The following is a 26,461-nucleotide window of genomic DNA, read 5'->3' as shown; positions in this document are numbered from 1 at the left end:
GCAGAACCTTGATAAAGCTCTGATTAGGCCACAACTAGAGTACTGTGTCCAGTTCTGGTCACTACACTTTAGGAGCACGTGAAGGTCCTTGAGAGGGTGCAGAGGAGATTTACCAGAATGGTTCCAGGGATGAGGGGTTTTAGCTACAAGGTTAGGTTGGAGAAGCTGGGGTTGTTCTCCTTGGAGCAAAGGAGATTGAGGGGAGATCTGATAGAGGTGTACAAGATTATGACAGGTTTAGGTAAGGTAGACAAAGAAAAGCTGTTCCCATTAGCTGATGACACAAGGACTAGGGGACACAGAATTAAGGTTTTGGGCAAGAGATGCAGGGGGTGACACGAGGAAGAAGTTTTTTTACACCGCGAGTGGTAACGACCTGGAACTTGCTGCCTAAGAGGGTGGTAGAAGTGGAGATAGTCAATGATTTCAAAAGGAAACCGGATAGGCACTTAAGGGGAATTAGCTTGCAGCGTTATGGGGATAGCTCCAGAGAATGGGACTGACTAGATTGCTCTACTGACAGCTGGCATTAACTCGATGAGCCGAATGGCCTCCTTCTGTGTTGCAATGACTCTATGATGTAAGTATAACAGGTGGGTGCATTTTCACTGAAGTGAACAGAAATTTGGGCCTGCAAAACAGATGGATTGCATTTTCGCCTAGCTTTGCAGCTGTTTCATGTAAATGTGTAAGAAGAAAGAAGAGAAATTAACAATGTGCTCACCTCTTTCCTGTACAGGCCAGTGGTTACCAAGCTAGTGGGAGCATCCCCTCTGACGATTGTTTTCAGCTTGAGGGCCTTAACAAAAAGAACATCTGTACTAAAATACTGCATTGCTCTGTGGTGCCGTTGGGGCTGCATTCTTGCTCTGACTGACATGATTACAGCTGGAGAAGGGGGCCACGAACCACAGTGCAGGGGATCACAAAAAGATCCTGGGCATGATCACCTTGGCAACCGCCACTGTTGTCACGTAATACTCAAAGCAAAAAGCAGAGGGCTCTGGGGATTTTATTTCTGTAACAGCAACATTTTGTCAGTCCAATAAAACAGAAAAAACAATGCAGAGATTAAATTCTCTTATTATTCTACATTGCTGTGGCAGCTGTTTGAATAAATTATCCTGTAAAATTAGTAATACTTTTACTGCATAATTAGTATTTTGAAAAGAAGCGATCATAATTCACAGGGCCGCACTACTTAATTAATCAGATTTTCACAAGGTACGTGAGTGTGAATACACTGAGTGGAAAGAGATTGTGACAAGTCCTCAATCTGCAACACAACGTGAGTGGACTGGCACCATGTGGAGCCCAGGCACATCCCGACCTGAAAGGAGGTGTAACTGGACAGTGAGTAGGCCTGGACGACACTTGTGTATCTCCGAGATGTGGTGAAAGAGGCTTAGGCGGAGGACAGTGGTACTGGGTGAGATAATTGCAGAACGGAGGAGGTCCCGTCATCTGGGTGGCTTGCCGGTGGGAGGTCCGCATGGGCAGGAGGCAGGATTTCTCCTGTAATATTGCCAGGAGGAAGGCAATTAAGAGCCAGCTTTCGGGGGAGACGGTCAATTAAGGATGGCGGGCAGGCCATCCATGCAGATGGGCCAGCAGCTCTGGAGCCTCGGCAGGATCACCGAGAGAGATGGTCACTGCTAAGGGAGCTAGGAGAACGCAAGGGCACCTCAAAATGTAGGGTCCTCGGAGGGGTGAGCAGAACGTTATTCTTTTGATGGGCCAAGCAGGCAGGCCCCGGCGCACGGAAGGGAAACCCCACGGGGTCGGCCTTTGCTGCCGGCAGTCCCTTCCCTGAGCCAGGGAGCCTCCGGCTCTAACGGCCCCTTGGAAGCTGCAGGGAAGCCGCCTCCACGCAGGTGGCAGACTCCCCACACAGCAGGGGCCGCCCCGCTGCTGGCAAAATGCCAGCGGCCTGGGAAGATCGTTCTTAACTGGGCCTTTAATTATTAAAATTGGATGCCCACCGCAGCCAGTCCCACCGCTAGGAAACTTCCCTGACGGCATCATTGACTCGGGAAGCCGTTCCAACATGGCTCCCCACTATTTCCCCAGCTCCCCTGCCTCCCAGCCCGTCACTCCTAGGTCAGTAAAGTTCTGCCCACTCTCTCTGAGCAAGGGGGAACACCGCATAAGGTGCAAGGATTTACAGAGAGAGATCGAGCACAAAACGTGTGGCAGGAGGGAAGGGAGAAGGAATCATTTCAATTAAAAGAACCTTTGGGGAAAAAATGAATTAAGAATGAGTTTTCAAGTGAAGCCTCTCCATGACTTCTTTGTTGTGTATTCTTTCAATCAAAAAACTGCAACTTCGGAATATCCAATGTTAAGCAGTATCAGGCTGTGGGGTTTATGGGGACAAGACTCGCTCAGCAGCTGCTGACATTTGAACTCATTGACAAATTTGTGGGCCTCAAAAGCCACCAGACAGGGCTCTCCCATGTGACACTAAGTCGAGAAATCAGTTATTGATATTAGGAATGAATGGCTCCTATGAAATCCCTTCGTCTGTTATCTTAGTGCAGAGGTAAATGGGTTAGGGCAGATATTAATATAGTTAAGATGGTTCCTGATAGAATACTCTCCACTTGCCTGGATGAGGGCAGCTCCAACAACACTCAAGAAGCTTGACACCATCCAGGACAAAACAGCCCACTTGATCCGCACCCCATCCACCTCCTTAAACTGTTACTCCCTCTACCACTGGTGCACAGTGGCAGCAGTATGTACCATCTACAAGATGCACTGCACAAACTCACCAAGGCTCCTTCAACAGCACCTTTCAAATCTGCTACCTTTACTGCCTAGAAGGACAAGGGCAAAAGACGTATGGGAACACCACCACCTGAAAATTCCCCTCCAAGCCACACATCATCCTGGCTTGGAACTATATCACTGTTCCTTCACTGTCACTGGGTCAAAAACCAGGAACTCTTTTCCTGACAGCACTGTGGGTGTACCTACCCCACAGTGACTGCAGTGGTTCAAGAAGGTGGCTCACCACCACCTTCTCAAGGGCAATTAGGGATAGGCAATAAATGCCGGCCCGGCCAGCGATGCCTACATCCTATGAACGAATAAAAAAGTGGGGCAGAGATCGCATCAGAAAGAAGTTAAGTGTCTTTATAGATAACAGTTGGTCCTGGACTTGGTTTGATTGCCTGAGGGGATTGGAGAGGAATTTTCCACTTCTTTTTTCCCCTTGCTGGCCCTCGTTTCTTTTTGTCTCCCTCAAGAAATTATGTGACTGTGCGGAATGGCGGGGGGGGGGGGGGGGGGGGTGGGTGGGCGGGAATTGGGGGTTGGGAAGGGGAGGCAGGAAGTATTTAATCATGATCCTCCAGACATCATGATGTGTAGGACAAGCTTGATGGTCTTTAACTGCCCATCAATTTTGTATTCTCACATAGCAGACAGATGAATGTCATCCAAACATTTCAAGTCTTCTTCTGCTGATATCGCCAATGTCATTTCTGTGCTTATATCCACCCACTCCTACAGCCACCACTCTGTTGCTGCATTTCAAATTAGGACTCCAATCCATTCACCTGAACAAGTCAAGATGAAGCATTTCATTTAAACATGACTTCATTATATTGAGTTTCAGCAGCATTTAGATTCCTTTGATCCAACATCAGTGTATGTGGCGTTCTATATCATATAAACATTTTTAGCACAGAAACACAATCAATGTTTACCTAATTCACTATCAAAATAAAATCCAGGAATGGTGCTACGCCAGTTGGCAACAGTTTAATGCAGGTGATATTAGCAACTATTTAAACTACTACTGGCAATAGTTAAATGCCGAGTCAAGTATCACCTGCAGTTGATGCTTCTTTTTAGAGTTGTCAACAATTTACAATCTAAACATGGGATGTCAGTCGATTGTCCGAGTTATGCAGTAAACCAATTTTTGAAGTTCAGCTGACAAACTGCTTCCATCATACAGTTGCTGTCTTACAATCAGATAGCCATCCTATAAGTACAGTGATGATTATAAAGATAATGATGAGGTGGAGACCCCAGCTTACATTGTCAGGTGATGTCGCACATTTCATTCATCGCAGCTGGTTAGTTACCAGGCAAAACGGTCATTACAAATTTCTATTCTGGTTGCTTAATTGATGCAATTTAAGCGCCATCACATTATCAGAATGAAGACTGAAGCAAATGGGCACAGCTCACATTATGAATAGGCCTACGAATTGGTTGAGTTAACTCGCGACCAATTAAAGAAACTAGTGTTTTATGCAACTGTTCGGCGTTTCCACGTGAATCTTTTGTTCTTCGGATGGAACTTACTTGACCCACTCTGACAAACTCCGCCTGGCGTGCCTCTTCTTTTTTCCGTGCTGATTTGGGTGATTCTGGCAGCACATCACTGAACGACCTCCTATTTAACATATTCTAGATATGTAACAGAAGGAAGAATTGAGATCTCTGCACAAGCTCACATCTGCTCTTTCAATTGAATCAATTAACTGATGAGACACCACATATCTAGCGACCTACAGGCCTTCATTATTTGGAACTGTTCGCCATCAGGCTTTTTTTTTTTAAAAACTAGGGAGAACACAACCTCAAATAATTGCAGCTACTTCTTGGAGAATTTTTAACCGGCTGCAACACCCAATATTTCAAGGAGGTCCTGACAGCAGTGTTCCATCAGCAAGCAGCTACTAGAGTAATTCAGTGTACCTGATGGATGGCAGTAGCAGGACATAAATGAACAGACAGGGAGCCATGCCATTTTAGTCAATATGTAAAGAGTAATTCGTCTGTTTTTATTGGTCTTTGCAGGCATGACTTCAGAATTATTACAAATAAAATCCTCAGACAACCCTCTGTCAACATGCCTCATTCCTTCAGCGTACCTTTCTTGCAATGCAAAAATTAATGAGTCTTTTAATTTTTGTGGCCAGCCAATAAACTACTTGTGGCTTAAAAATCCATCTAAAAGGCAAGATATTTTATCTAAAGGTAATGGTTTCATAAAAACATCTGTCCTACAGTATTCCTGTGGAAAAGAACACTGGACAAAATTACCCTCCCGCATGAAGGCAGAGGGAACATCAGCCCTTTTAACTCTTTATAAAAGGCAGATGGCCTACTACCTAAGAAATTAAGTTGAAAGGGTATGAAACTGCTTTATCATTACATCGTAAACAACAATACTCGAAACAATTCAACTTCAGTCTGACCAGAAGACAAAGACAGGTTCACATGACCAATATTTATTCACCTATGGAACATCATAAACCAATCAGAACATAAAAACTGTCATGTGATCGCATGCCATGATGTTACCATAATGAGTATGAACATTCATCCTTTCAAGCACTGTTTATACCTATAAAGCACTTCAACTATAAAATAAATGGCCAGCATTTTCCTTCTTTTCAAACAATAACTTTAAAATTACAGAATGGCCTTTTGGTGACTAGTGGAGGGGACGTTTGATGGTGCAGTTTAACTCTCAATCTGTGTCTCAGGGTTAGTTTGTAAATCAAAATGTCACCCCATTTGCTTACATCTTGAAATTTGTCAGTAAACAGTAGCAACATTAACACTAACAAACATTATCGTTGTAGGGTATTTTAATTATTGCAGTAATGTATTACTTATATATGATATAGATATGATTTTTTGGAAAGTGTTTCTAATTGTTACTAAAATGCAGTATAATGATCTTTTATTTGCTTGGATTATGCTGAATAATTGGCTATCATGTTTGCTCAGTTTGGGTTCTGAGGGACAGAGGTAGTTGTGCTGCACGACCTTTTCTCATTCTTACATCTTTTTCCCTTCCCACTTACCGTCCAGGATTCTCCCGTTGCCCCTCCCATCCTCGACACAAGGCAGGCGGAATACCCATTGCAGCTAATGACCGACACCTTGGTAAGGAGCTAAGTCTTGTACGACACCACCAAAGTTGAAAAGAGTGCAAGAAAAGGTGAGGTAAAGTTGTGATTTAAAAGCCTGAAGTTGTAGGGGAAAGCTAGAGAGGTAAGAATTCCAGGGATGAGATTCTGGAAAAGAACAAGGAGAAGATAGTTTCCAAACTCTGACCATTGTAGTACAGATAAAACAGAGCAAGGCAAGAGAGGCTCCCAGACGGATAGCTTAGTGTTTGGAGGTGAGAAAGGAATCGTGCTTTTTCTTGTATCCTATTCAGTAAGACAGAGAACTATAATATTTGATGGGACACCCCTTAGACTTTGTGGACAATTACGAATTGCTGAGGAAAAAGATGTGTTTGGCACAAAACAACAACAATTTAGATTTATATAGCATCTTTAATGTAATAAAATATCCAAGGCACTTCAAAACAAAATATGACACTGAGCCACATGAGGAGATATTAGGTCAGATTATCAAATGCTTGGTCAAAGAGATAGGTTTTAAGGAGTGCCTTTAAGGAGGGAAGTGAGGTCGAGAGGCGGAGAGGTTTAGGGAGGTTAATTCCAGAGCTTAAAGCCGAGGCAGCTGAAGGCACAGCCGCCAAAGGTGGAGCGATTAAAATTGGAGATGTTCAAGAGACTGGAATTAGGAGAGGGCAGATATCTCAGAGCGTTGCAGGGCTGGAGGAGAGGGTACAAGACATGGAGGGATCTGAAAACCAGGGAAGAATTTTAAAAATCGAGGGTTTGCTGAACTGGGAACCAATGTAGGTCAGCGAGCACAGGGTGATGGGTGAAAGGGATTTGGTGGGAGTTAGGACACGGGCCGCAGATTTTTGGATGAGCTCAAGTTTATGGAGGATAGAATATGGCAGACTAGCCAGGAGTGCATTGGAATAGTCAAATCTAGAGGTAACAAAGGCATGGATGAGGGTTTCAACTGGTGAGCTGAGACAGAGGCAGAGTCGGGCGATTTTACAGAGGTGGAAACAGGTGATCTTAGTGACAATGCAGATATGTGGTTCAAAGCTCCTCGCAGGGTCAAATATGACGCTGAGGTTGAGAACAGTCTGGCTCAGGGAAAGGGATGGAGTTGGTGATGAGGGAGAGGAGTTTGTCGTGGGGATTTAAAACAATGGCTTCAGTATTACCAATATTTAATGGGAAGAATTTCTGCACATCCAAGGAAACCAAGCATCTTGCAGGAAGGTTTAGCAATTGAAAAGCTGGTTTTCCATTTGAGGTGAAATGAGATAAGAGATGCGTAAAATGTGGATAGATGAATAAGATCTCAGTATGGAGCCATCAAAGATAAGATGCAGCAGCTGTTGGTGAAGTAAATACGCCAACCTTTCACCTAAGCAGAGCTAGAAGTCGGACCATTGGGACACCGGAGGGTTGGACAGGAGGATTTGCAGATCTTGCAAGACACATTTCTGAAAAGGGATAGAAGGAGCAACTACTGGAAGAGCAAGACGACAGAAACTAATGTCTCCATTCAATAAATAGGGGAGACAGTGGCATAGTGGTAATGTTACTGGACTGGTAATAGAGGCCCAAGCTAATGCCCTGGGGACATGGTTCAAATCCCACCATGGCAGCTGGTGGAATTTAAATTCAGTTAATTAATAAAAAGTATGGAATTGAAAGCTAGTCTCAGCAATGGTGCCATGAAACCGTCATCGACTGTTGTAAAAACCCATCTGATTCACTAATGTCCTTTAGGGAAGGAAATCTGCCATTCTTACCCGGTCTGGCCTACATGTGACTCCAGACCCAAAGCAATGTGGTTAACATTATGATTTCATTGCACACAGTGATGTACATAGAGCAATGTCACCCAGCGCCAGTGTCAGGTTCATGGGGGCCTCTGTAAGAGCTTAAGACGCAGGCCCTGCCTCCCCTCCTCCCACCGACACTTTAAAAGTCTTCCACTACTACTTAACTTAGTGAGAACATCACACCCACCCCCCCACCATTTCCCCTCCATCCCCTCCCAGCATGGGCTGGAGCCCTGGTTCTTCTTCTTTGGCCTCCTTGTCTCGGGAGACAATGGGTAAGCGCCTGGAGGTGGTCAGTGGTTTGTGAAGCAGCGCCTGGAGTGGCTATAAAGGCCAATTCTAAAGTGACAGACTCTTCCACAGGTGCTGCAGATAAAATTGGTTGTCAGGGCTGTTACACAATTGGCTCTCTCCTTGCGCTTCTGTCTTTTTTCCTGCCAACTGCTAAGTCTCTTCGACTCGCCACACTTTAGCCCCGCCTTTATGGCTGCCCGCCAGTTCTGGCGATCGCTGGCAACCGACTCCCATGATTTGTGATCAATGTCACAGGACTTCATGTCGCGTTTGCAGACATCTTTAAAGCGGAGACATGGCCCGCCAGTGGGTCTGATACCAGTGACGAGCTCGCTGTACAATGTGTCCTTGGGGATCCTGTCATCTTCCATGCGGCTCACATGGCCAAGCTATCTCAAGCGCCGCTGACTCAGTAGGGTGTATATGCTGGGGATGTTGGCCGCCTCGAGGCCTTCTGCATTGGAGATACGGTCCTGCCACCTGATGCCAAGTATTCTCCGGAGGCAGCGAAGATGGAATGAATTGAGACGTCGCTCTTGGCTGACATACATTGTCCAGGCCTCGCTGCTGTAGAGCAAGGTACTGAGGACACAGGCCTGATACACTCGGACTTTTGTGTTCCGTGTCATTGCGCCATTTTCCCACACTCTTTTGGCCAGTCTGGACATAGCAGTGGAAGCCTTTCCCATGCGCTTGTTGATTTTTGCATCGAGAGACAGGTTACTGGTGATAGTTGAGCCTAGGTAGGTGAACTCTTGAACCACTTCCAGAGTGTGGTCGCCGATATTGATGGATGGAGCATTTCTGACGTCCTGCCCCATGATGTTAGTTTTCTTGAGGCTGATGGTTAGGCCAAATTCATTGCAGGCAGCCGCAAACCTGTCAATGAGTCTCTGCAGATACTCTTCAGTGTGGGATGTCAATGCAGCATCATCAGCAAAGTGGAGTTCCCTCATGAGGATCTTCCGTACTTTGGTCTTCGCTCTAAGACGGGCAAGTTTGAACAACCTGCCCCCTGATCTTGTGTGGAGGAAAATTCCTTCTTCTGAAGACTTGAACGCATGTGAGCGCAGCAGGGAGAAGATGATCCCATACAGTGTAGGTGCGAGAACACAGCCCTATTTCACACCACTCAGGATAGGAAAGGGGTCTGATGAGGCACCGCTATGCTGAATTGTGCCTTTCATATTGTCATGGAATGAGGTGATGATACTTAGTAGCTTTGGTGGACATCCGATCTTTGCTAGTAGTCCGAAGAGACCTCGTCTGCTGACGAGATCAAAGGCTTTGGTGAGATCAATGAAAGCAACGTAGAGGGGCATCTATTGTATGTGGCATTTCTCCTGTAGCTGGCGAAGGGAGAACTGCATGCCAATGGTGGATCTCTCTGCTCGAAAGCCACACTGTGCCTCAGGGTAGACACGCTGTGCCAGCTCCTGGAGGCTGTTTAAAGCGACTCGAGTGAAGACCTTCCCCACTATGCTGAGCAGGGAGATTCCACGGTCCTTGTTGCAGTCACCGCGGTCACCCTTGTTCTTATAGAGGGTGATGATATTGGCATCGCACATGTCCTGTGGTACTGCTCCCTCATCCCAGCACAGACAAAGCAGTTCGTGGAGTGCTGAAAGTATAGCAGGCTTGGCACTCTAGATTATTTCAGGGGTAATGTCATCCCTCCTAGGGGCTTTTGCACTGGCTAGAGAATCAATGGAAACACTGAGTTCCGATTTTGTAGGCTGTTCGTCCATCTCATCCATAACTGGCAGAGTCTGGGCTGCAATGAGGGTGGTCTCAGTGATAAAATTTTCCCTGGAGTACAGTTCTAGGTAGTGTTCCACCCAGTGGTCCATTTGCTTGTGTTGGTCAGTGATTGTGTCCCCTGATTTAGACTTGAGGGGGGCGATCTTCCTGATGGTTGGGCCAAAAGCTCTCTTAATGCTATCATACATTCCTCTGATGTTTCCGGTGTCAGAGGCCAGCTGAGTACGATTGCATAGGTGTTGCCAGTAGTCATTTGCGCAGCGCTTCTGGCTGCTTTAAGTGCTACGGATGTTAACTCGCTGAGCGCTTTCTTGTAGTTCAGCAGTGTAATGCACTTAGCAGCTATGACAGGTTCCAGCTCTTCAAAGTTTGAAACCAGTCTGCATTCTGCTTCACACGTTTGCCATAGGTGGTCATTGCTGAGTCATAGATGGCGTCTCTGATGTGGGCCCACTTGGTCTCTGCATCCCCTGTAGGAGTGTTTTGAAGGGCTTTTTCAAGTGAATTTAGAAACCTATGTAACAGCTGTGGATGAGAGATTCTGCTAGTGTTGATGCGCGGGCGGCCCTTCTGCTTGGAGTGATGCAGCTTCTTTGGTTTGAGTCTAACTTTGCTGCACACCAGGGAGTGGTCGGTGTCGCAGTCCGCACTGTGGAAGCTGCGTGTGATTTGAACGCTGTTTAAAGAGGCTCACCTTGTGACGATGAGGTCCAGCTGGTGCCAATGACGTGATCTTGGGTGCCTCCAAGAAACCTGGTGACAGGGTTTAGGATGAAAGAATGAGTTGGTGATGCAGAGGTTGTGATAGGTACACAACTCAAGCAGTCTCTGTCTATTCTCATTCATCCTTCCAATGCCATAGCGCCCAAGGCAGGAAGGCCATGAGTCATGGTCAGCCCCAACCCTGGCATTAAAGTCCCCCAGCAGGAACAGGTGTTCGGTGTTGGGGATGCTACTAGTGATATTATGGAGTTCCTCGTAGAACTGGTCTTTAGCTTCAGGTGGGGAGCAGAGTGTTGGAGCATAGATGCTGAGTATGTGTACTAGACCAGAGGCGGTGAGCAGTCGGATGGACAATATGCGTTCCAAGCCATTTGAGGGTGGCTCTATCATGCTGAGCAAGGAGTTTCTGATGGCGAAGCCCACGCCATGTTTTCTTGGTTCTTCAGGATCCCTACCCTGCCAGAAGAAGGTGTAGTCTTTCTCTCTTAGAGATTCACTCGCAGGGAGGAATGTCTCCTGAAGTGCTGCAATGTCCACATTGAGTCTACTGAGCTCGTTGTTAATGATGGCGGTCTTCTGAGAATCGTTGATTTGTTTAAGGTCTTCCGACAGGCCAGGACACATAGTTCTGACGTTCCAGCTTGCAAAACGAAGGGCTGGTACCTTCTTTCCTTTTTTGGTCGTGCTGTTTGGAGCGGTGTTACAGTACACTTGTCGGGCAATGACCCTGAGCTCCAAGCACCCATTGAAGCAGGTGGACTGCGGAGGGACAGAACCTTACTGACCGGGGGCTTCCCGGTTTGAGGCGGGCGGTAGCTGTCCAGTGAGATGCGATGACCTCTCCCACCGACAAAGGCAACCCGTGGCGCCCAATCTCTATGCCAATTGAGCTGGACTTATAACCCGTAACTGCTGCCTTCCATGTTACTTTCCCCTAAAGCCACTATTGATGACACCACGGTGAGAAAGTTACTTAATGGCCCACTCTGGCAGCAGAGTACTGCGGGAAAGGATTAGTTAATTCCATTACTATAAAAGGACCCTAAGAAAGTACAGACGAGAAACGGCTTTTCAGCCCATCACCACTTCCTTCCACAGACCATGTACAACCTGCTCTGTCAAGCACCACCCGATCCAATTAGTAGCCTGAGAAAAACTGCTGCAAAATTAGCCCCACCCCCTCCACCCAAACAAAAGCTAAGGTTGAAGAAAACAAACTTTGAAGTTATTGAAGTAATTATCAAATGTAAACATCATTTTCTCCAAGATGCTCTTTACCTGGTGCAATCAATCAGCAACCGAGCTCTATGGATTTGGTCTCCAGTGGAAATTTTACTTTGTATTACAGTCAAAATCTTAATCAAAATACAATGACCAGGAACAGAAATTATTTTACACAACAAATGTAAAAGCCTGGTTTTATCCCCTCCCACCTTTATGTGGTAAAGACAGACAATTGACTGTGATTGAGTAAGTCAGGTTAGAGTAGTGCATTATCCCAGTGATGGAATCTAATTAAATATTTGCTTACATGTTACTGGTATGTTATCTCACAGAACATGCTACAAGGATTTACAATCTCATTAATCATGACATTAATATTTTTAGTATCAGCACAAAGATGAATCACTTCTGATCTGCACTGATGTTTAAAAGCTTATCCTCTGTGACATAGTACTACATTTCCCCATGTCTATCTCTTACTGGTATCAAATAACTTTGTTATTGGATGTGCAGCTACAGATCGGTACTATCAGTCAGGTCTAATCTACAGTATTATTTGCTGACACTGTTTTGAAATTGTTCATAATTTCTTGCTATGACTGAAAAAAACTAATTTCAGGCATAACTTGGTTGGGCTGTTTTCAGTGATTGTCCAGAACATTATCAGGGAAAACAAACATGTTCACTGATTAACTAGTGCCATCACTGACAACAATCTGAAACAATTGTCTCTTTAATCTACAGTCAAATTTGAATTCCAAATGCAATGCTTGGCATTAGATTCATAGCACTCTATTGAGAGTGTCTGCAGTAGCATTCAAGAATTTAGACATTACATTAGGAGAGTTTTGTTTAACCTGGCAGATATAAATCATGTCAGTGACAACCAAAGTTAGGCTAACAATTTGTGGTAATGAAGGCATACAATTATTCTGCTGGCCAGGGGCTGCAAGAAATACAGAATCAGTTACAAACTGCTGGATTGTTTACTTTAGTAACCTGGAGCTCAGACACTGGTCTGTGCTGGTAAAAACTAATTAATTTATGTGACAAGACAAAGGAGCGACCACAGGAAAAGAACCTTATTTGGACATGGTGTGATACCGGGGTCTTTGGGCCTGGGCCAATTAGGAGAAAATGCGAACGAGGTGAGCAGGCTTAAACCAACCGGAAAGAGACAGCTCAGTTTTGGAGAGATAGAGAAAGAGAATAAGAAGAGAGCTTTTTGGGCATAGAGCCAGCGATATACTCCGGAGACCAACCATCGTGGAAGTGGAAGACCCTGCGTGAGCAACGCGGCGACGACGTAAAAGAGAGAGAGAACAGAACGACTGGCCAGCGTTAACTCTCCCTTTTTCGGGTATTATCCTTTGTTTTCTGTGACTTGGTCAGGGAAAGGTCAGAGGAACCTAGTGGGTGTGCTTATCAATTCTAGCTAGTTTTGTTATTAACTGTATAACTCAGTTTGAGTTGCATGCTTTTGTCTAATTAAGTGTATAAGCCTTATTCTTACATTGTACAACAACGTGAATAAAGTAAATTGATAGTTAAAGAAAGGAATGAGTTTCCTCCTCTTTGTACTAAGCCATTAACTGTAGCCGGTGGATTAAGTGGAGGGTGGCTCTCCTGTAACCCGATATCCCAAACACCCAGCCTGAGCCTGAATTAAGAGGAATTAGTCCCACGTGATGGCCAGGATCAAGTGGGTGCAGGGAATAAAGGGGCCAAGGGGGAGTTGACTCTGCTCCATGGTTTACAATTTGGAGTTGCAATGGATTTTGGGAATTACTTTAAATGGCCAATACACAGGCCACAATTCACCAAAAGGACTGAAATGGGAAAGAAGGATTTTCATAGAGGATAGAAAAGAGGAATCGTTGGTGCATCGACAAGCACACACTGTGCATGGGGTCAAATACTTAACTATGATTCATTATTGTTCTTGCAATGCTGTATGATGTGACTGTTGAACATATTGATGCACCATTGCTCTTAACTCATGGATTTCACTTCAACTGTCTGTTAGCTCAATTTCTTTTTTTATGATGATTGGTGCTGATTCCACACATGACAATGATCAATAGACCTCGTGACTTGGTTAGGTCTAATTTTATCTTTCAGTTGGAGACAGGGTGACGGCAAATTGTTAAACGCTTTTAAAATCCATGCTAAATTGGCAGATGCAGTTAAATGTAACAATGAATATTAACATGGGCAAAGCAATATTAAACCTTTGAGGACAAGCTTTTTTTGCACCAGCAACCAAAGCTTTAATGCCAACCTAATTTTGAGGGTCAGTTTGGAGAACAACACTGACTGTAATTTTATTGGTTCCATGCCATTCCAATTTAGTATATTTTAGCAGTTACAGGAACCAGTGGAAATGTGCACAATTTGAAAAATGATACTCAGGAAATTCATACTCAAAGGATTAATATTTGTTTGGCTTGAGTTACTTCTGATGCTGTTGGAATGCATTAAAATTGCCAATCTTAGTTTATAAGAAGTAACGCCAATGCATTCAGATGCAAAAGGAAAAAATAAATTATCTCACTGTTATCCAGCCTAGTTGGATTTCATTCATTTCCTAAGGAAGAAATGAGCAATATGCACATAACATTAACAAAGTTATAGCTAAACCAGGAAATGAGTGCAGTCTTAATCAATGTTTATGTAAGAACATGATCAAACAAATAGCAATAAATTCTCTAAACAGTGGCAATATATAAAGTTGTTAATAATAAGTTTAGAAAATCAGCCATCTTTGTCACATTCTGAATTTTCCAACTCAATCTATTAACTATATATACTTTTTAGAATTAACATTTCCAAATAGATTATAATGCATGAAAAACGAACTCATAAAATACTTTGATGCAATCTTAATTTGTGGTTGCAGTGTTCTGTATAGTCTCCAGTATGCTCACTCTTTTTGGAACCTTTTTAGAAACTTGGGCCAATAGAACTGCGGGTTCCTCCACATTATACTGGACAATTGTGACAATGGGAGCTACTCATTCATCTGATGAACAGCAGTGAGTCAGAGGCTAACTTTAGGCACTGAGGCAAGGTGTTGGCAGAAAGAACCAAGGCCATTTCTGAGATAATGGTGCTGTAGCCGATGTCCACTGGAAGATGGATTAACAACACACCTTGGAGCTGGTTCTATATCCACCAGCCATAAGTGTGTCGTCCTCAGCCTCTGCACCTTGAAACACCCCTTAATTTTATGTTGTCACATTTGTTTTCAGATTGATAATAAGAATTTATAGTTTCTTTCTTAAATGATTAGAAAGGCCATATCAGATTAAGAAGCCAATGACTGCATTAACCATGTGTGGTAACATCCAGTTTTTCAACTTTTAAATCCACCACACCTGCTGTCTTCCACCTTAACTTTAATTGCAAGGGGAAAATCTCTAAAATGAAAATCCCCATGGATATTTTTTTCAACCAGTTATTGTCATTATTGGTCACAAATAGTTAAAGAGTAAATACTGAAATTCAGCAAAAATTATTTTAGGATTGTTGAAACAAATCTACTGCATAAATATGATCCCTTTCTGGGCATAAATCAAAACAGCAGCACAAAGTAAATATGCTCTTTGTTAATTGGATTTGAAAACATTGCAAATGCTTAGAGGTAATTGGCAGAAAAAAGATTGATGGCAACAATAAGGAATCAATGAAAAATTCATTTCTTCGGTGACATGGAACCTCATTCGGCCAATTAAGATGCACCAATAACTACTGTACCTTATGTAAGTCTGGTATGAGATCCTGATACAGAGACCGAATCAACATATCCAAGGTACGTTGACGTTTCTGAGCAAACGTTGGTGTTTCCAGGGTTGCTTTTTCTCCATTTATTACTGAAAAGACACATTAAAGCCAAGCAACAGTGTGATGAATGCCAACTGCCTCATATATAAAGCCAATTTATCATTTAAAGTTACAGCACATCAGGCTAGAAATTTCTCTGTGTGTTACATTTATCCCATCGACTAAGCCATGTGCCTACCATGACCTTTCTAATGAGACAAATGTCGAACAATTTCTGGCCAATAATTTCAAATTACCATGTGCCTTCTTTGAAAGATGGCTCGGAAACACACTGAGGTATATGCAATCACCAAGCTATTTCAAAGCGAGGAAAGCATCAAAGATATTAATAATGGGGAATTTAAAATACCTTGATGCTGCATGGAGTTTGGGCGGTGCTGGTAGCAGAAAGATTCGGTCATTCCTGGATGTGGTAAAGAACTGCTAGTTGAACCAACATGTGAATGAGGGGACTAGAGGCAAGGCTATACTTGACCTAATGCTGATCAAGAATGGGGACAATATGCAGGAAGATGAAGTGGGAAGCAGCTGGAGAAGAGTGATCAGAGGGTTATATGGTTCAGGAAACAAAAAGGAGAAGATAATTGAGTGAGTAGTGGGGGAATGTATAACTCTTAGGATCCGTAGGAAGAATATTGGAAGATAAAAGGCCAGTGTGTATGACAGGGAAGATAATGAAAGTTATTAAGGATAAAAACAAAGACTTTCTCGTACTCGGACATCCACACAAGATGATAGCATGAATCAATACAAGGAAAAGCTTAGTGTAAGGGAACTTTAAAAGAGCTGGTCAATCATATGAACTTATAATTCTGAGGGAAATTAAGGCAAATGACAAATATTGGGGGAAAGGCGAAAAAAGGTGAGAATATAGGCATCTGGCATCTGAAGCAAGTTTAGGATCAGTGATGGTGTGGGCAAAATTTAATAAAATATTAATTTACAAGAGAAAATAACAGGACTGGGACAGTTGCAATGTGGATGTTCTGAGATTGTCAGAACGAGGGCAAAATAAAATTAATTGTCCTACTCAGTTGGTGGCTGCCCACTTGAATAAGATCCAACCAAACCAAGTACATTGGGGAGGATGGGATTTATCTCGGGTTCTTGGTGAAATTTAGGAAAGAAGGAGGTGGTATTTGAGGACTGGAATAGGGCAACTGTATTGCCTTTATTTAAAGAGGAATCTATTAGCCTATTAGTCTCACATTAGAGCTAAGGAAAATTCCAGAATAAGCAAACCAAACGCTAGAGTTTATTAACATACCAAGCACTAGGTTTTAATTCTCGAGAGATAGAATAGAAGTGTCGAGAAGCTATGCTAAACTTGTATCACACCTTGATTAGACCACACTTGGGAGCACTGTGTACAGTTCCAGTTGGCATATTTTAAAAATATATGGAGGCAATCAATACAAGATAGTCACCAATAAATCAAACAGGGAAGTCAGAAGGGACTTCTTTATCAGAGAGCGGTGAGAATGTGGAACTTTTTTTGTTTTTTTGTTTTAGAGATACAGCACTGAAACAGGCCCTTCGGCCCACCGAGTCTGTGCCGACCATCAACCACCCATTTATACTAATCCTACACTAATCCCATATTCCTACCACCTGTCCACCTGTCCCTATATTTCCTGACCACCTACCTATACTAGGGGCAATTTATAATGCCAATTTACCTACCAACCTGCAGGTCTTTTGGCTTGTGGGAGGAAACCGGAGCACCCGGAGAAAACCCACGCAGACACAGGGAGAACTTGCAAACTCCACACAGGCAGTACCCAGAATTGAACCCGGGTCGCTGGAGCTGTGAGACTGCAGTGCTAACCACTGCGCCGCCCCACTTGCTACCATAGGGAGTAGGTGAATGGTATATATGCATTTAAGGGGAGGCTAGATAAGTATATGAGAGATAAGGGAATAGAGGGTTATGTTGATAGAGTTAGAGGAGAAATGATAGAAGGAGACTCAAGTGGAACATAAATGCTGCCATGGACTGGTTGGGCTGAATAGCCTGTTTCTGTGCTGTATATTCTACATAATTGTATGTAAGTTAACAGGGTAAGGAATATTTAGAGGAAAGAAAGAATTGCATTTATATAGTGCCTTTCATGACCACTGGATGTCTCAAAGTGCTTTGCAGCCAATTAAGTTCTTTCTAGTTATTTATTTGGCTGGAAAAAGTCAAGACGAATTTACAAATCGAAGTTATGCCAGAGCAAGCTAATAAAAATGTTGATGGAGTAACAAAAGATGTAGCTAAGGACAAGAATGCCGAGGTAGTATACTTGGATTTTAATGAATCTTGTAATAAAAGGTTCTCTCAGAAACCTAGTTTTGAAAATGAGCAGACATGGCATTGGGTGCAGTGTGGTGAGACATGACATCATGGCTGGGTGATTGGAGTCAGAGGGTTGGTGGGAATGGAACGTTTTTGGGATGGATGGGTGTGATTAGTGCAGCCCTTCCTGGCTCAGTGATGGGACTGCTACTCTTCAACCTGTTCATAAATGATATGGAAGAAGTTGCTGTTAGTTTCAACTCAAACATGGTTAATATGGAGGCAAACTACAGGTGAAGCCAACACACTTCGGGAGGCAGATGATAGGCATTTGAATATAGATAAATGCAGTGTCATCATCTCAAGGACATGAAGCAGGCAGGGGATTACAGGATTAATGGGAAAACACTGACAAATCAAGACTGAGCTGAGCTGTGAAAGAAAACTACTGAATGATAAAGGACTAGAGAATAAAACATGTGGATCGACTCAGAGAACTGTAACTACTTGTTCATAGGGAGACTGATGGGAAATATGATTCAGGTTTTCAAATGAATATGATGTAGAAGGGATCAGTTAGGGCTTTCCGAATTAGTACAAGGTAACAGAACAAAGGGATAAGAGTGTAGGCTGCAGATTCAGATAGAATCATTACTGAGACAGTAGTCAGTTTTTGGAAGTACTTTCTATGGTGGGTTGAAGGAGCCAGCAGCTTAGATCTGCAATATAAAGTTGGACAAATATCTTGAAGAAAAACCCATTAGGATACAACTGCCAGGACAGCAGGATGAAGGACTAGACAGATCTGTGGTCCATCACTAGACAGATGTGGTCTTTTCCATCCTTGAAATGGGCTATGTTCGATGCACACTTTGAAAAGCAGCTATTCTCAAAATAAACTTTGAAATTATGGCAGCATTTACGACATCTGCATTTGAGAATAATTTGCTAAAATAATCTAACAAAATATAGAAAACATTTTATCACTTTTTTAATATATTAGTGGATTATTTATTCTGGTAGAAGCCATAGGCATGTGAACTTGCTAAATAGGGAAGAGTACAATTGTGAAGAGGGGAATATCATGAAACAGTCCAAACCCCCCATTTCATATTTATTTTACTTGCAGAAAGAAATCATAACCATAGAAGGAAATCAATATTCACTTTAAATTCATTGATAATGCTTCAGAGCTTATATAAATGCAACACAAGGAAATCACATGTAGGTAAAGTGAAGGCACTTTAACTGCTTGTGTCTGCAGGCACTGTTATACAAGAGTATGTTCTGCTCGACACAGCAGCACCAAGAACTACATGCTCGTGGTGGGACGCCCTGTAACTGGGTGCTCAAAATACCAGAATTAGCTGGTAATAATGGTTTCTGCAATTGCAAGGATCTGCCCAATACTGAAGCGGGTGCACAGAGCTGGCTGAGAGCCTCTGTTCTTCTGGTTGTGCAGTTGATTAGTTTTATAGGCATATCTCACTTTGTTCTATAAGCATGTATATTATCAAGTGTATCCCCTGGGAGAAACATTTTGAATAAATGCTCTCATGATGTCTGCAGAGTACAATTATCCACACAGACTGTTCTGGTGAAATAAACTGAGTGAAAGGGTCTTTTCAAAATGTCCAAGGGTTTTATTTTTGTTCCAATCTGGGCAAAAGACAGCCAAGCAAAAAAGGGATCTGCACTTTTATTCAGGTTACTCAATGCATCAATCAATACTTAAATACCAATCTGTAGCCATGTTGAGGGGATACATCAATAAAATGAATTCTACGTTCTCCATCAGTAGAAGTATTACATAGCTATAGTAGAAATTTTCCACCTATCTTTATCTCTGCAGTGTGATGTAATCTGATAACAGTACTTGTAGTGCCTGTGAAACGGTGAGTTTCCTCTTCCTTGTAAAACATTTAACATGCTGTGATTCAGCCTGTTGATTTTAACCTGACTTCACTTTATACAGGGCTAAAGAAAATAAACTAGCTTCCACTGAATTATGGCATGAACAATTCCAACACCACTTCCCCCTCTAAAGCAATGTCTGATGGACAATGTCAGTAGCCTGACTTGAAAAGCTGCAGATCGAACATTAAACAATAATCAGTGTCTGGAAAGCCAGCCTCGTATCAGTCACTGGTATCAACAGCTTGTATTTACACAGCAGCTTTAACATAAAGAACATCTCAACATGCATTGTAGATAGGTGCAAGGAGATTCAAGAAGCTTTGCCAAACAGATAATAGCTTAAAACACTGTGGGCCGCCATGAGGAAGATCAGGTCTGGCAATTGCAGTGTTGGGCTCCGTGACGGGCCACTGCCTCAGTGATCTTCCGCTCCCCCCCCCCCATCCCACCCTCACCATGGAGCCCGACGTCGGGAACTCAACAAAATTCAGCCCTGTATGTGCCCGAGTGGGTATTCCAGTCAATCAAGTAGATGAGTCTGTTCAAACAGATGGGCCTGTTTTCCTCTGGTCACTAATGTGGACCCACCCACGCTCACATTAATGACCAGAGGAATCCAACCCTCAAGAGTTGTCTTTGTTAATCCATGTCACTTCTTTGCATATTCCCTAGTTTTTGAAGTGAGAAATCTTTGAAATAGTTTTCCTGATTTTAGTGCCTATGAGTGGAAATGTTCATTTGCAATTTAATTGATAAGGTTTTCCTGGTATTTCTTGGGCATTTGCACAACAATGGGCTAAGCAGAGTGAGTTGTGCCAAGACCTAGTAAGCAGATAAGTAATGAAGATCCGTGTTTGTGTAAGAGGTGTGAGTTAGGAGAGAGGCTCACCACTGGAGATGTCAAGTGAATGCTGTAGCTTGTTAGTGTGTGTGTATGAGCTCAAGTCAGCTAGGTTAGCAGCTACACCCTTTAACAACCAGCACTACCAAAACCCAATATAGTGACAATGAGAAGGTCATCCTCTGTTGCTGCTCTGCTCTCATTAATTTTAGTCCCTTAAAAATCTTAAATAAATCTGAATCCCTAAGCATTCGTCCCCACCTAGCCACCTCATAAGCAACAGTATGGTCTCAGCACATACCACAGAGTGGCATTACAAGCATAAACAGCAACAGCCGACTTACATTTAACTAAAACAAAGTCCCTGAACTCATGATGATCTGTAAACACTGGGGGAGAAGGTAGAGGAGGTCCAAACAGTGGAACACTTTCTTCAGAAAATATTTTAAGTCTGTAATGAAAGCAAAATCAGAACTGTCGATAGAAATGAGGTAGAATACAATATTAATCTTGAGCATTTCAGTGGAATTCTAGCTGAACTGCTTTGCATTTTTATCATGCTAAATATTTTCCCCTTTTATTCCTAAAAGAAAACAGATGCTTTTGACTGCCATCTGCAACACAAAATGAAGCCAAAGATCATTTCAACAGCACTGAGCTATGACATCACTCAATAATAGCAATACCGATGTGCGCATTATCAATCAACCAATCCGATATCTCTGCTGGTGGAATGGAAATAAGGGAGAGAACCTTTTCTCAGAATGGATGTGCACAAGCTACCGAGGGGAATGGAAATAAAATTATCTATTGAGGTGTGTAAATTGAGAATGTTGGTTGGCCTACATGCCTGTGCCAGTTCTTCAAAGCAAGCTACCTACTCTAATTCCATTGTCTTGTCCCTTCGTGAGGAAGAACTTTATCACGCAGCGTGTGGTTAAGGTCTGGAATGCACTGCCAGAGTGTGTGGTGAAGGCAGGCTCAATTGAGGCATTCAAAAGGGAATTAGATGGCTATTTGAACAGGAAGAATGTGGAGGTTTACGGGGAGAAGGCAGGGGAATGGCACTAAGTGAATTGCTCATTCGGAGAGCCGGTGCAGACACGATGGGCAGAATGGCCTCCATCTGCACTGTCACAATTCTGAGATTGTGTGAACATGAGGTAAATATGATAAGTGGGCCACATTTAACAACTATATCAACTCTCATTAGAAGACGACCAGCAAGGCATTGTCAGGACTTCACATTACTGGGGTTTGGGTTTCTATCTGGATTATAATGGAGCTTCAAAGAGAAATGATTGGCAAACGGAAGTTGAGAATAATACACATCTGTAACAGGGAGATTCCACTGTGTGTAACAGGAGTCAGCACCTGGACAGCTCTCAACATTGTTGCCTGTAATTTGGAGTTGCTCACAGTAACTGACTGTGCCGCTGAGAAGATGCCCGCGCCTAGGGCACTGTCTGTGCCACCTCTTATTGAGAGAAAAGGATTCAGTGCAGCCTGGTGTGGATTCCTCTGCCCATTCTTCCCTCTTCTCCTCACAAGGAGATGCTTCACCTTTGCTCATTCCTCTCTACATAGCACAGCTGAGACCAGCAGTCGAATGGCCTGCCTCCTCCCACTCCATGGGCCTGTGCAATGCTGTTTCAACTTGCAGTGACATCGCACCCTCCCCAACTTCCAGCATTATTGCTGATTCCCTTCTTCCTGTCCCCTTAAAATAAAACAATACAAAGACATAAAGAACAGTCGAACTCTGACTGTAAATGATTTACTTACCGGTAACTATCATTTTGCTTGTTATATCGGACTAAGGCAAAAATATCTGTGACATAGGCTAAAGAAATAATGAGTCTTTTCACCATCAATAATACAAAGCAATAGTTGGCTTATTAGTCTTTCATACAGAGAGCTATGTTAATCACAGACAATTGTTCAAAGATTATTTCAATAAACAATTCATGGATTTCATTGGCGAAGATATAATTTGGCTATATTAATGAAACTGACAAAGCCTCCACACTAAATTCTCAATTCAAGCTGTTTGCTGCGTGGAATGAGTTTAACTTTACAACCATTTACTTCTAAATGGCACTTTACAACACAATACTAAAGTTAATTAACACAGCAATGACATTTGTTAAAAAATACATAGGGCTATTTATATTTTGTTCCAAATCTAACGGGCAGGTCATTTCACAGATGATTTTCTTTTTGAAGAAAGGCTGTGAGAAAATTCTACACAGTCCCAATAGAGTTGTGTGGCATAATATGACAGCACGGTGGATCAATGCTCCCCTCTATTACCCACAATTGATGTAGAGTGAATTATCTGGTGCATTAGGGAGTCCTTTGATGTCAGGAAGATTTACTGAACTTTTACTGTTGTTTTCCCATCACTTTTTATGATTACCCTTTTATTGGAGCCTGAATTCAGGGTTATCTGGATAATACCAAGCAGGAGAAGGAATTTGTTCAGCTGCTTCCCATATTCACCTTTTAGCCCCTTTCCTTAAGGAGTTATATTTTGCTGCAACTTTAGGCTGCACATAGCGACACTATTCTCCTGTTTGGTATGACACAGATAAGCCTGAATTCACAGTACAAATAAAAGGGTGGTCATAAAAAGTAATGGAAAACCAGCAGCAAATCCAATACACACCTGCACTGCAAACCTTTAACCATTTGCACAAGCTGAGCACAATTTAGAGAGCCTGTCACGGGTCCCGGCGGCAGACCTGGAAGTGGGCGCCGTTCCCACGAATCATGTGGACGGCCAGCCCACCACGATCATGCAGCGGGCAGCCACGTTGCAGAATGGAGGCGTGGGGCCCAGCCAATCATGCGGAGGGGGTGGGATGCAAAACGCCAAATATGGCGTCAGATGACTCTGGAGCAGGTGCTGCGGTCGTATTAAAGCCTGTTAGCCCTGCTTGCATTGCTTCTTTGTACTCATTTGCTGCCAGCTTGTCTAAACTGAGACCCGTGTTCCAGTGACTCTAGACTCCTCACCAGCATCCCCCTGAGGTGGACCCTGCAGGACAGCAAAGGCAAGACAACGGGTGGCCCCATGATTTAGCAATGTCTCCCTCGAGATTCTCCTCCAGGCCGCAAGGGAAAGGCAGGAGGTCCTCTTCCCCAGCGATAGCAAGAAGAGGACCTCCCGTCTGACCAAGCAAGCCTGGATGGAGATTGTTGTCAGCAGCTGTGGGGTCACCCCCAGGACATGGGTACAGTGCCACAAGTGGGTCAATGACCTCCTGTGTTCTACCAAGGTGAGTGCTCCACACCTCTCCTTTTTATTGACTGCAAGTGACAAGGAAGCAGGACACAGGGAGTGAGGCACTACAACGGCGATGGCAGAGGGGGTTAGGCATCACCTCATCCTGACAGATGCATGGCTGCACCTCGGCCACAAGCCACCTTCTTTCACATACCACCCTCATAACAGCCCTGAAAGCGGATGGGAGCATGAGCTATATAGGGTACCCCAGTAGGGGATGAGGACCTAACACTATGTTGATCTCTCTGTGAAATATGACTATCTCCCCCTTTCCACTTGCAGGACAAGAGCGCCCATAAGAGGAGGGAGACAGCCCAGACTGATGGAGACGTCCCAGATCTTGGGCCTCTCTCCACAGCAAAGGAAGACACATTAGAATTGACAGGGAGCTAGGGCAGCCGCTCCATATCAGAAATCAGATACTAGAGTTTCCATGCAAGAGAGAGGATTGGCTTCCACTGACATACAGTTCACTTCTGGAGACCCACATCATGTAAGGTTGGCATGATGAGATCGTAGCCTAATACACACGTTTGTGTTCCTCATGTAGGTAGGCGTCTGCAGGAGACTCAACCAGAAGTGGAGCAGTTGTCCACCTCTGAGGATGCACCATCTCATGACTCTCCTCCATCTTCCACTCAGTGAGATTCCTCTCGGCTGTAGAATCAGGGACACAAGCTGGTGGGAGAACCGCACACCACTCAAACAGCTAGCTGAGGCAGGGAGAACTGTGCGTGGCCAGGCCCATGATGAGCCCCAAGCTCATATTGAGCCTTCGGTGTCGACAGCACAGGGCATGCTAGAATTGGGGAGAGATGGAAGGTGGAGATCCCAGAGGCAATGTGCTGCCAAAGGCGGGCGATGGAGGAGTCCGTCACTGCATGGGAGCGCACGGCTTCCTCCATCAAGAGGTTGGCGACCCTCATGGACAGCCAGATCCCACAATTGCATGGAAACATGCACATCATTGCCTCGGCCATGAGCTCTAAGCAGCAGTGGGAAGGCAAGAGAAGGACAAGGTGCTTGGAGTCTACTTTTAACGGTCGGGAATTGGAAAGCACATAAGGGATGCCCGTCATCCACTTGATCCCAAGCTGCCCACTGAATCACGATGAATTAGATGCCAATGAATTAAGTGTTGTAAAATTTTAATTACTTTCCTGTTGCGTCAGGGTGGTGATGCCACCTTGGTGCTTTCCCGACGCTGACTAAATCTGGAACCGACGCCATGGCGCTGGATTTCCGGGCAGCCGTTTCGGACGTGATTCTCTGGCCCCCAATGACTCAATTCCCACTCCAATTGGTCGCACTAAATTCAGCCCGCTGTGTGCAGTACTCCTCAGTGCTGCTTTTATGTAAAACAAATGGATAAGAACCGAAACATTTCACGGAGAGATGAAAATACGGAAAGACAGCAGAAGTTATGGCATCAGATATGGCAGGAGATATTGCAGATGAGGCCAGAGTACACAAGAAAATTCTTTGCAAGATGAAGCTGATGCTCTGGTGTGGGAGTGGAGCAAAAAAAAAGCAACTTTCACAAAACAGCCACTTCAACAACTGCAGTAGGACAACATCCATGACAGAAGAAAACAGTCAGCAGAATAGAGTGCAATCAAGGGTCCAGATACAGTGTAAGGTTCATAGAGAAAGGCAGCCATACTTAACCATGAAACCAGGGGTCAGAATGTGTCCGTACATGGACGCCAGTGTCTGTGGTAAAAAATTTTGAGGTCCATGGTTGCTATCTGGCCCACCAATCCTCTGACTGACAGTGGGCGGCCCGAAGCTCAGCTTTGATTGACAGCTCTCCTATTAAAGTGTATGTCGCACGGAGGCGGGACCTGTGTCTGTTGGATGGCAGATGCCTGTCTATGATTGGTCACAGTCTGTGACTGACAGCGGGTTGCCTGGGTGAGATGAGCGCTGATTGGCGATTTGCAATGCAGGCGTGCTGGGATCGGCCGCCCGTGCTGTTTTTACATGGTTCAGGAGTGAGCGGGAATGACTGCTGCGGGGCAGAGAGAGAGAGAGGCCGAGGGGAGAGCAGAAAGCGGGTCAGCACACAGGCAGAGGCACGGAGCAGAGCTGAGGGAGCATGCTGAGAGTCAGACAGCCCTTTAAACAGGCACCAGCCCAGGGAGCGGGGGTCAGGGTGGAGTGGGGGCGGGGGGTGGGAAGGAAAGGGGGATGGACACAGAGGGGGAATGGACACAGAGGGGGATGGATATAGAGGGTGAGGGAGAGGGGAATGGACAGTGGGAGGAGAGAGAGATGGACAGTGGGCGGGAGAGAGGTGGGATGGACACAGAGGGGGGGAAAGGGGATGGACAGAGGGATGGACACAGAGGGGGGGAATGGGGATGGACAGGGGGATGGATACAGAGAATGGGAAGAGAGAGATCACGATCTCTCCTGACAGATGGACATCTATCCGAATTCTCTGCATCGCGACATCAAGCGTGCGGGCAGATATTGACTGCTTGTTCAAGTAAAAGCAATGCCAATTATCTCACTAAATAGGGAGAAATGTGTTTTAAATCAGACTGTGTTTTAATGGCATCAGGTAAGTTATACACTTTATATGCA

At 44.1% G+C, this 26,461-nt stretch overlaps 1 protein-coding gene across 3 annotated transcripts in view; it reads right to left on the bottom strand.

Moving 5' to 3' along the window:
* garnl3 (GTPase activating Rap/RanGAP domain like 3) overlaps positions 1-26,461 on the bottom strand; it is a 455,189-nt gene that overhangs the window by 78,684 nt on the left and 350,044 nt on the right. For 2 of the 3 annotated variants that reach the window (XM_068012410.1, XM_068012409.1), the window contains exons 13-18: positions 22,369-22,414; positions 20,928-21,034; positions 15,458-15,573; positions 14,256-14,288; positions 4,321-4,425; positions 725-799 (exon numbers count right to left, since the gene is read on the bottom strand). In XM_068012410.1, the coding sequence (XP_067868511.1) occupies positions 725-799; positions 4,321-4,425; positions 14,256-14,288; positions 15,458-15,573; positions 20,928-21,034; positions 22,369-22,414 (482 nt within the window). The remainder of the gene's footprint in view (positions 1-724; positions 800-4,320; positions 4,426-14,255; positions 14,289-15,457; positions 15,574-20,927; positions 21,035-22,368; positions 22,415-26,461) is intronic. The other variant, XM_068012411.1, reaches the window with a different exon arrangement.

This window comes from Heterodontus francisci, chromosome 32 (assembly GCF_036365525.1).
Source record: "Heterodontus francisci isolate sHetFra1 chromosome 32, sHetFra1.hap1, whole genome shotgun sequence".
Taxonomy (NCBI): Eukaryota; Metazoa; Chordata; class Chondrichthyes; order Heterodontiformes; family Heterodontidae; genus Heterodontus; species Heterodontus francisci.
This window is presented reverse-complemented; position numbering and strand designations above follow the sequence as displayed.